At 34.8% G+C, this 12,319-nt stretch overlaps 1 protein-coding gene across 1 annotated transcript; it reads right to left on the bottom strand.

Moving 5' to 3' along the window:
- Positions 1-450: 450 nt before the first annotated feature.
- Positions 451-2,198, bottom strand: EIF2S3B (eukaryotic translation initiation factor 2 subunit gamma B). The gene has a single exon (XM_032159612.2). The coding sequence runs from the start codon at positions 2,196-2,198 to the stop codon at positions 780-782; it is 1,419 nt and encodes a 472-aa protein (XP_032015503.1). The 3' UTR covers positions 451-779.
- Positions 2,199-12,319: the final 10,121 nt, after the last annotated feature.

The following is a 12,319-nucleotide window of genomic DNA, read 5'->3' as shown; positions in this document are numbered from 1 at the left end:
GGCCAAAGAAAAGGGAGAAGGTCTTCAAGTCTTCAAGGATAATTTGTGCCTTTAAGTTTTTACTGGTACAACAGTCCTTCAGCCTGGAGGTACTCAAAGACAATCATGAAAAAGAAAAAAAACTTAATTTCAAACAGGTTCAGTGATATATGTGTGTGCTACAGCAAAGGCTGGTTGTGGCAAAGTTTCATTTCAAACTGCATGATGTGGGCTAGGCAAGGTGGCTCACGCCTGTAATCCCAGCACTTTGTGAGGCCGAAGTGGGCTGATCACCCTGAGGTCAGGAGAGACCAGCCTGGCCAACATGCCGAAACCCTGTCTCTACTAATAATACAAAAATTAGCCAGGTGTGGTGGCGCGCACCTGTAATCTCAGCTACTTGGGGGCTGAGGCAGGAGAATCGCTTGAATGCGGGAGGCAGAGGTTGCAGATCATGCCACCACACTCCAGCCTAGGTGACAGAGCCAGACTCAAAAACAAAACAAAATAAAACAAACAAAAAAACAAAACTGCATAATGTCTAATTTTGACATTATGTGGGAATGCTTAACTTCTGCCAAAATGTAGATTCAATCCAACATTATGCCAATTTTTATATTAATTGTAGTCCCTAAGTTTTCATAACCAAAAAAAAAAAAGAGAATAACCTTACAGTTACCTACTAAGGTAACGAACTGTGAAATCAATTCCCCAATATTGCTTTGAAAATAAACCCCTTGGTTGTTAAGAGAAATTCCAACTTCCAACTCCATCCGAATGTATTATTTAACCGGTATTCTTCAGTCATCATCTACTGTTGGCTTGATTGTCACTCCTCTTCTTATCTGACCCCAACCAATTAAACGCCAGTGTTTTTCAACTCTTCGGCTAAGGGCAATTTTTTCTCCTACCTCTGTGCACACTGGATTGGTCAAAACAATTTTACCCAAATCAGCCTTGACAGCACTAACTCTGCCTCCTGTCGACAGGGATCCTATGTTCACCATGAGCACTTCATTCTTAGACAGCTTTTGAACCTTTGCTGCTTTCTTGTCTCCTTCAGTGCGTACACCTAGAAGCCGTCTAAGCAGGAAATAGGAAATTTCCAATTCTGTGAATATCTCAGGTAAAACTCCGACTGCACCAAGTACTTGCCCCACTATTCTGTCAGCCCGGCACAAAATGGGGTCAATTTTTGTTCCAACTCCAATAAGACCGCCTGGAGCAGCATATTGCAGATCATTATGCTCCGCAAAAAGTGAAACAATTTTGGAAAAGATTGGTTTACACATGAGTTTTCCTTCGCTATCTTTGGAAACAATACCAGGTCTTACTTCTGTCTCCTGGCCCACCTTTAATACTCCTTTTAGGATACTACCACCAGCTACACCTCCCTTAAGGTCATCAACTTCACAGCCAGGTTTGTTGACATCAAAAGATCTAATAACAATAAGCCGGGGCTCTGAAGTAAAGTCTCTTGGGGGTACTGGAATTTTCTTTACTATGTACTCACAAACAACTTCAATATTGTATTTCAGCTGAGCCGAAATTGGAATAATGGGAGCTCCCTCTGCTACTGTACCTTGGACAAATGCAAGGATCTGCTCGTATTGTTCTTTAGCCTGACTTTCTTTTACCAAATCAATTTTATTTTGTAGAATCAAAATATGCTTCAGTTTCATGATCTCTATAGCAGCCAGGTGTTCAGATGTCTGAGGCTGAGGGCAAGATTCATTACCGGCTATCAACAGAAGAGCTGCATCCATCACTGCTGCACCGTTCAGCATAGTAGCCATCAAAATATCGTGGCCAGGACAGTCAACAAAGGAAACATGTCTGACTAATTTGAAGTTCCCTTTGGTCCCTGGAATGTCTGTAGGAAACTCATCAGGCGTACTGCTCCCACAAGATCTATCACATTCTGGTCGACGGCAACTTGGGTCATCAAGTTTATAAATCTTAGCATTAGCATATCCAAGCTTGATTGTAATATTTCTTTCTAGTTCATTTTTGAACCTGACAGTGTGAACTCTAGAAATAGCTTTGACGACTGTGGATTTCCCATGAGCTACATGACCAATTGTACCTATATTAATTGTGGCTTGTCTGCTGATAACTTCGTGTGAAAGTGGCGTCAACTTGGTAACATCTAAGGTGGTGAGACCCTGATGTGAAAGATGCGGCTGCCCCAGAGTCACTCCAGCTTCTCCGCCCGCCATGCTGCCAAAAGAGGAAGAAAGTCACCCTGGCTGTGCCTGACCGTCTGCAGGGGTCCTAGTGCGGGGTGGGGAAGCAGAGGCCGGAAGGCCGACTAGGGGCTCAGGATGGCTGGTGCAGCAGCAGCCTCAGTGCTTGGACTTCTCTCCGCTTGAATCTGCACAGTGCCTGTCTGTAGGCTTACTGGAAAACACGGTGCAAAGTTGCTGGAGTTACTCGTCGCAGACCTGGTAGATATTTGTGCAGGCAATACTGAGGGCAGCCACCAAACCCCCGCCCCCTCGGCCCGTGCAAGGCGGGTCGAAAATATATTTTCAGTTGACTACAGATAAATACTTAAAAAATTAATAGACCTTTGTAATCTATTTATAGGAAAATGGATCTTGTATATACAGCCTGCTATTACATTTCTAAGAAGACACAAAACCAGCAACACACTGAATAATTCTACACTAAATATTTTTCTTCTTTAAATTAAGAAGATTAATTATTAATATTTTTTGTTTGAAACAAATAGCTATGTCGTGGTTTATATTATAATGTTCATTTCTTCAAATTATGTTGGAGTGATGACCATTAATAGATGCTATATTGGAGATTTATTACAATAGCTTTATTGAGGTATAGTTTATATACAAAAAAACTGTGCATTTTTAATATATACAATTTGATGAGTTTGGACATATGCATACATTCGTAATACCATCACCCAATGAAGATAGTAGGCATGTTTATCATCTACAAAGGTTTTCTTGAGTGCCTTTATTTTGGGAGCAGAGGGCAAGTAAGACACTTGACCTGAGATCTACCCTCCTAGCAGATTTTAAAGTGATCAATGTATTGTTGCTAACTATACGTACTATGTTGTACAGTATATCTCTAGAACTTATTCATCTTTCATAACTGAAACTTAACCAATTGAAAGTGAGTCCCTGGTAACCACCATTCTCTGTTCCTATGAATTTGACTACTTCAGATAACTCATATAAGTATAATCATAAAGCATTTGTTCTTCTGTGACTGGCTTATCTTATTTAGCTTAGCGTCCTCAAGGGTCATTCATGTTGTCATGAATGGCAGAATATTCTTTCTTTAAGGCTGAAGAATATTCCATCATATGTACATACTACATTTTCTTTATCCATTCATCTGTCAATGTACATTTAGGTTGTTTAAATATTCTGTTTATTCTTGATAATCCTACCATTGATGTGGGAGTACAGATATCTCTTCAAGATACTAATTTTAATTCTTTCGGATAGTGATATTATTGGCTTATATAGGTAGTTTTACTCTTAATTTTTGAGGAAGCTCTATACAGCTTTTTCATAGTGCATTCTTATCAACAATGTGCTAGGGTTCCAATTTCTTCACATTCTCACCAACATATATATATATCTATATATAGATGCATAGATATGGAGATATATCTATATATATATATATCTCCATATATATGGATATGGATATATTCGTTTTAAGGAAGAGGGTAATGAAAGTGAGAGGATGGCTCTTCTGGGTATATACGAATGAATAAATGGATATATGAATATATCCATATATATATATGTAAAATAGCCATCCTAACAGGTGTTAGGTAGCATCTTAGAACATTTCCCTAATGATTAGTGATGTTGAGCATTTTTTTCATATACCCACTGGCCACATGCATGTCTTTTGTGGAGAAATGTCTATTCAAGTCCTTCATCCATTTTTTAAAATTGGGCTATTTTTTGTTTTTGGTATTAAGTTGTAGAGGTTCCTTATATATTCTGGACATTAATACCTTAACAGATATGTTATTTGCAAATATTTTCTCAAATCTATATGTTGCCTGTCATTCTGCTGTTTCCTTTGCTGTGCAGAACATTTTTAGTTTGATGTAGTCCCACTTTATATAATTTTGCTTTGGTTACTTATGCTTTTATGAAAATTTAATGTAATCAAATACATCTATAGATTCAAGGCAATTCTGTTCAAAAATTCACAATTGAATTTTTTTACAAAAATAGAAAAATATTCCTAAAACTCATATAGAACCACAAAAGACACTGAATAGCCAAAGCAATCTCCAGGAAGAAGAACAAGGTTAAACAAGGTTAAACAAGGTTAAAGGCATCATACACCCTGATTTCAAAAATATTACAAAGCTACAGTAGTACTGGCATAATAACAGACATACAGATCAAGAGATCTTTGAGAAATGCAAATCAAAACCACAATGAGATGCTGTCTCTTACCAGTCACAATGTTGATTCAAATTTGGCATTTTGATTAAAATGTCAAAGAATAAGAGATGCTGGTGAGGTTGCCAAGAAAAGGGACACTGATACACTGTTGGTGGAAATGTAAATTAGTTAAGACACTGTGGAAACCAGTTTGGAGATTTCTCAACGAACTTAAAACACAACTACCATTCAGCCCAGTTATCCCATTACTGGGTATATACCCAAAGGAAAATAAATCATTCTACTAAAATACACTGGAATTTGTATGTTTATCACAGTATTATTCACAATAGTAAAGATGTGGAATCGATCTAGGTGCCCATCAAAAGTGGATTGGATAAAGAAAATGTGGTACATAAAATGTGGAATACTATGAAGCCATAATAAAGTATAAAATGATGTCCTTTGCAGCAACATGGATGCAGCTGGAGGTCATTATCCTAATCAAATCAACACAGGAACAGAACACCAAATACTTACATGTTCTCACTTATGAGTGGGAGCTGGACATTGAGTACACATGGGCATAAAGATGAGAACAATAGACACTTGTGACCCCAAAAGGGAGGATAAAAGGAGGGGTGTAGGGGTTGAAACCCACCTACTGGGTACTATGCTCACTATTTGGTGATGGGGTCAAACGAAAACTAAACCTTGGCATCATGCAATATATTTATGTAAAAAATCTGCACATGTACCTCTTGATTCTAAAATAAAAATAAAAGTTTGAGATAAAAAAGAGATAAAGTGTATTTAGTACATTCCTGGATTTAAGTTATTTCTATATAATATTTCTAATATGTAAACTATTCCTCTATGTTTTCTTCTAGGAGTTTAAAAGTTTTAGTTCTTACATTTAAATCTTCAGTTGATTTTGATTTGATTTTGTGCCTGGTGTATGATGAATCCAACATCTACATATGGATATTCAGTTTTCCCAACACGATTTGCCAAAGAGACTGTCATTTCATGGCATCCTTATATTAATATAAAAATTAATTTACCATGTGGGTTTATTTGGGGGTTTTATATTCTGTTCCATTGGTCTATATGTGTGTTTTTTTTTTTAATCAGTACCATGCTGTTTTGGTTATTGTAACCTTGTAGTATAGTTTTAAGTTAGGTAATGTGAAGCCTCCAGCTTCTTTGTTTGTTTGACATTTGGGCTCTTTTTTGGTTCCATATGAATTTTATAATCGTTTTTTTTTCAGTTCTGTGAAGAATGACATTGGTAATTTGATAGGAATTGCACTGAATCTGTAGATTGTTCTGAATAGTATGGACATTTTAACAGTATTTAATTTTTCCAATCCTTGAGCATAGAATATTTTTACTTTTGTTTGTGTCATCTATTGTTTCTTTTGGCAATGTTTTATAGTTCTTCTTGAAGAGAGCTTTCCTGTCTGATTAGATGAATCTCAAGTTATTTTATTATTTCTGTGGTTATTGTAAGTGAGATTGCATTCTCGATTTTGTTGTCAGCTTGAACATTATTGGTGTATAGAAATGCCACTGATTTTTGTATCTCCAAACTTTACTGAAGTCATTTACTGGATCTAGGAGTCTTTTGAAAGAATCTTTAGGATTGTCTAGTGTAGAATCATACTCTCAACCACATGAATTTACAACCAAAATCTACCAGACATATAAAAAAGAGCTGGTACCAATCCTGCATAAACGCTTCCAAAAAATTAAGGAGGAGGGATTTCTCCCTAACCCATTGTGAAACCAGTGTTTCTGATATTAAAGTCTGCCAAAGACACAACAAAAAAGAAAACTACAGGCCGATATTCATGAGGAAGAGAGGTGGAAAAATTCTCAACAAAATACTAGGAAACCACATCCAGTAGTACATCAAAAATATAATCCACCACAATCAAGTGAGCCTTATTTTTAGGATGCTGGCATGGTTCAACATATACAAATCAATAAATATAATTCACCACATAAATGGAATTAAAAACAAAAATAATATAATCATCTAAATAGATGCAGAAAAGGGACTTGATGAACTACAACATTGCTTTATGATAAAAACCTTAAGCAAACTAGGTATTGAAGGAACATATCTCAAAATAATAAGTACCATCTATAATAAACCCACAGCCAATATCTTACTGAACAGGTAGAAGTTGGAAACATTGCCCCCAAGAACTGAAATAAGACAAGGATGCCCACTGTCACCATTACTGTTCAACACAGTACTAGAAGTCCTAGCCAGAGCAATCAGGCAAGATAAAGAAATAACAGACTTCCACCAGGAAAAGTGGAATTCTAATTGTCTCTTTAAGTCTTTTTATCAGAGCTATATGTAATACATATTTAATAAAATTTAAGACTATATTTACATTAAGTTTCGAAAACAAATTTTTCATTAATTATGTAAACAAATATTTATTAAGAATCTTTTTTATGCCAAACATGCATCTAGGGTCTAAGAATACAAAAGAAGAAAAAACAAAGAAAAGTCACTGTTCACATGAATGACCTTTAGTGGAAAGAAGACACATAGTGAATGAGTAAATTACATGCATAGTACTTGATTATAAGTAATCATAATAAAGCAGGAAAGGATATTTTGTAGTATCAAATGGCATGTTTAAATGAACTAGTCAGGAAAGCCTTGGCTGATCCTTGTTTCTTTCCAATTCTGCTTTGGTAATCAAATAATCTAAAATCTCACTTTCTCTGCCGGGCATGGTGGCTCAATGCCTATATTCCCAACACTTTGGGAGGCTGAGGTGGGCAGATTACTTGAGGCCAAGAGTTCGAGACCAGCCTGGCCAGCATGGTGAAACCCGTCTCTACTAAAAATACAAAAATTAGCCAGGGGTGGTGGCGGACACCTGTAATCCCAGTTACTCAGGAGGCTGAGGGAGGAGAATCGCTTGAACCTGGGAGACGGAGGTTGCAATGAGCCTAGATGGCATCACTGCACTCCATCCCAGGTGACAGAGTGAGACTTTGTCTCAAAATAAAATAAAATAAAATCTCATATTCTCTTTGATAACTGAAATTCTCTATATTTGCTGTTATAACATGGCTTCTTAGCAATATAATTACTCTACGAATGAATTGCATTATAAATTAATGGGGCCGTAACTTCTGATATAAGAAATTTTTACAATGTACTGGTTCACTAGTTTGTAGAAATACAAAATATTGATAACATTATGTCCTTTTTCTTGTGGTTTATTCACGAAAACTCGTCCAAGAATAAGAAAAATCAAGGCTGGGATAGTTATTCCCTTTATAATTTCAGAAACAAGTAGAGAGCAGAGAATTCTGCTGAAACCTAGGTACCCATTGAAATAAAACTATACAAAAAGAGCTGATGGTAGTTGCTTAAATTTAAATCTCCTACAATATCCTTAAAATATATATATAGATTACATGCAAAAATAAAAATAAAAAGACAAATTTATGCCTTTAGCATAACTCGGGGTCAGAAAATACCAAGACTTCAAATTATTGTAAATTAAAAAAAAAAAAACTCCACTGTAATGGAGTTATTCCTAGATCCCATCTCTATCCTCTCATGGTGCCCTAGGGGTTTCAGATAAACTGGCAACCACCTCAGAAAGAGCAAGACCATAATAATTGTGAGAATTTAAAAAGGAATTCCAAAAGGATCAGATTGCTGGGCAGAAGGAAAGTGTGTTTTGGACTTGAAGAGTTAGTCTTGGAAAACCAAACTTCTGAGGAGAAGAGGGTAAAACATAAGAAAGGAAAAAGCACATTTAAAACCTGCTCAGTAAATGAGGGAAAAAAGCAAGTGTGTGTATGTGTTGAAGAGAGGTGTTAGGATAGACAAAATAACATTCAAAAGACAAAACAAAACAAAAGAAACTTCTCTCCCCCAAATCATTCATTTAAGAGAATGCATTGCAGTATTTTGACAGAAGAGGACACTCTTGACATAGGAATCCAATACAGTGCTCCAACTATCATTCCAGTCCACAAAAAGCATTTTTAGTTTATTAATATACTAAGATACTATGGAAAGAACACAGAACATGAGAATTAAAACATTCAAACTGATTTTTTTAAATGCCCCATGAAGAACAATCATGAAACACAGAAAAATATGATACAACACTTCAAACTGATTTAAATATCCTAAAAACAAATAAAAATTGAACTAGTATACCAAAAATTCACAAGTTAAAAACCAAACTGTATAAAGCAAGAAGAAATGCAACAGTTCTTTAATTTTCCCATTTTCACTCACCTATTGTTATCGGGACTTTTTTTCATCTAAATTACAGACTTTATAGCTAAAAGCTTCTTCCTAGGAAGATCCTATATTTTAGAAACTTTAAGTATAGATTTTCCTTATATAAATCTTTATCAAATTCACTTATCATCAAGCTAATTTTTCTCTGGAATCATACAATGATAAATTATTTCCTGCCTCAATAAATTTTTACTTCCTGGATTTTAATTATTTCTGTCATATGAAGTGATGTATCTGAGTCCTGTAACCACTAAATCCTTTCTAATTTATTTTCTTTATATACATTTTCACAGAAACCCTGGAATCTGGATAACCTATTGTGTAATTTATGCTTGAATAACCTTTTATAAAGTGTTTTAAGCACCATTTATCTGACAATTATAAGACTCAAAAAAAAGTGGATCAGTGAAACAGAAAATGTCCCAAATCAGATGGTCAAAATAATCTATGACTTGGAGAATAAAAGCAGGAACTAAGACTGTGGCCATGAGTGTTGAGGAACTAAATTCCTAGTGTCTAAGTCCTGAAAGAATAAAGTTTCAGCTAATATGTGTTCTGTTCCTATTGCTTTGATAATTAATCATGGAATTTTCATTTTTTTAGATGACTAATTCTCTGACTTTGCTTTAAAAAATTAATTCTCTCAATTTAAAGCTTATTCGAAAGAGATGACAGGTGTATAGATCTGTGGTTTCTGTCACAAGAAAATCACTTCTTAGAAGAATTTTCTATACATAACCAGTTTTAGAAATGCAAAAAGTAATTTTAATTTATTTTTGTTTTATTTTCCTATGGTATTTATTACAAAAGACAGGAAAAATTAATATAAAGAAAATGACTGATTTTTAAAAATGTATCTTTGTGCATATCCTAAAAAACCCTGATCTCTACATAAAGATATCTATTATTATTTTTCTTCAGAATTTCAGAAATTACAAAAGAGAAGAAAATTTTATGGAAATCTAGATTTGCATCTCATTAAAATAGACTGAGGAGGGATTTGGAATGTAGACACTTTATCTTATTTCCTTATCTTATTCTGTTCATGTTAATATCTGTAACTAAAGTAATCTTTCTTTTATTTGACTAGCTGGTTTATGCTATTTTTAGAACATAATGCTATATATTCTGTTGGAGTGGTTATTTAATAGAATATTTTGATATAAAACCATAATCCAAACATGCGACAACTAAAATTATTTGAAAGGACTTCTTAAAAGTATAAATGGAATAGCTTACAACTGATGCACGCTTTTGTAAAAAAAAAAAAGTTGATAAGTCAATTAAATACCAAAGAAAAACTGATATCGGAAACATTAGTTAAACCATAATGGAAAGATTTCCAAGTTTTTAGATTTTTGTCTGAGTTTACTCCTTAATACCTACAGAGTTTGGGGTTAGGTTTATCAGCTTGAGGAGTCAGTTTGGTTTCATTTTGGTTTGAAAGAAGAAACAGAAATTTAGAGAAGGATTTTGAAAAAGAAAGAAGTCATAGAAAGTGTGAGGCACAAACTATGCTAACAAAATTCAGTCAACTCTTGCTGAGAACATAACTATATCTTTCATCAGTCAGAATGGCAGTTATTAAAATGTCAAAAAATAAAAGATGCTCTTGAGGTTTCAGAGAAAAGTGAACACTTATACACTATTGGTAGAAATGAAAATTAATTCAGGCACTGTGGAAAGCAGTGTAGGGATTTTTCAAAGAACTTGAAGCAGAGCTATCATTCGACCAGCAATCCCATTACAGGGTATATAACCAAAGGAAAATCAGTTGTTCCACCAAAAAGACGTATGTATGTTTATGTCCCTCATGGTGCTATTCATAACAACAAAGACAGAATCAATGTAGGTGCCCATTAATGGTGGATTAAATAAAGAAAATGTGGTATGTGTACACCATGGAATACTATGCATACATAAAGATAAATAAAATTATGTTTTTTTGTGGCAGTATGGATGCAGCTGGAGGCCAAAATCTTAAGTGAATTAATGCAGAAACAGAATATCAAACACTGCATGTTCTCACTTATAAGTGGGAGTTAGACATTCGGTACACAAATATATAAACCTGGAAACAACAGACATTGGGGACTGTTAGAGGATGGGAGAGAGGCTGGCATGGTACCCAAAACTACCTGTTGGGTACTATGCTTACTACTTGGGTGATGGAATCATCTTTATCTCAAACCTTAGTATTACACATATACCCATGTCACACACTGTCATGTGCCCTCTGAATCCAAAATAAAAGTTGAAAAAAATGAATTAACAAAATCAAACATATTAGATTTTAATTTTTATATATTACATGCCTTTCACAAAGACTTCTATTTTTCTTCATGCTGCTTAAAAGTTATGACTGTAAGAAAAGTTTTAAAAAAAGAAATACCTATATTGTATCTTAAATATCATTTTGTGCTTTTCTATCTGTGGTGCAGAATGAATAGATGCTGTAGGAAATGATATCAATTCCATATCATTTATTTATTCACTGAACTCACATTTATTGGGTTAACATATGTGGCCAGTTGCTGTGTTAGCCCCAGGGTTACAAAGGTTAAGTAAGCATGGTCCATTAAGGTACTTACAGTACATAGGGGAGCAAGTCACAGAAGTCAGAGTACCAGCACAAAGCTAGGTGTAAGCCTGGACTGTGATAGGAGTATGTAAGATGGACCTTATCCAAAATGTTAAGCTGCTCAGTGTTTGCACATTTGAAAATCGTTTTCTGGGATATTTAATATTAGTCAAATAAAAAAATGAAAAGAAGATTTTGTACAAGACAGCACATTCAAAGATATACTATTTTCTGGTCAATATTGTTCTTATGCTCCAGCAAGCTACAACAACAAATATTTCTTGGCTCCCAGGGGCTATGAAGAATTTCAAAAGGAGGTGGTGTAACTTCTATGCTCGGAAAGCACTTACAAGTTAAATACGAGCAATAAAGTTGAAGGTATATAAAAACTTAGTATAACAATAGTAAGTAGAAAAATGACTGTGTATGAGTGGTCGAGTGTGTGCGATGGATGTTTCTGCTCGCCCCTGTAGAGATACAGCAAGCCCCAGTGCTGCCAAGGCTGTGGTGGAACCTCTGTGGCTTCTAGGGGAGGTGTGTAGTTCAGCCCATGACGTCAATATGGTTCAGGGTGCTATTGACTATTTGGCTGGAACAATCTCCTGAATTTTATGTGAACTGCTTAGTGGAAAGTTTTAAAATCAAGCAATATCTGTAAATATATTTCTTGGCAAGAGAAATAGTATGAAAAGGAGAAAGTGGGAAACTTTTCTGGGCAGTGAGGTGAATAAAACACTGGTAGAGAAGATGAGACTGATCTAAAGATACTGACAAATATATTAGAAAAGAGGAAAAGAGAAGATTAAGTTCTCATACTTGCCAGCAAACAAAATTTGATCATTCATATATTATGTGAAGAGAAATCTGAAAGTTTAGGAATTGTGTTGATACAGCTTGCACTAAAATTCAATCAGCTTTTTATTAGAAATGATATTAAGACACATAAGTTCATAGCTTGCTACTGATTACAGTAAGTTCATAGCTTACTATTGATTACATTTATAAGAACAATAATACATAGAATTTGTTGATGTAAAATAAATTTGCTAGCAAAAAATTTAAATCTATAATTGTGAG

Source organism: Hylobates moloch, unplaced genomic scaffold (genome assembly GCF_009828535.3).
Source record: "Hylobates moloch isolate HMO894 unplaced genomic scaffold, HMol_V3 SCAFFOLD_8, whole genome shotgun sequence".
NCBI lineage: Eukaryota > Metazoa > Chordata > Mammalia > Primates > Hylobatidae > Hylobates > Hylobates moloch.
This window is presented reverse-complemented; position numbering and strand designations above follow the sequence as displayed.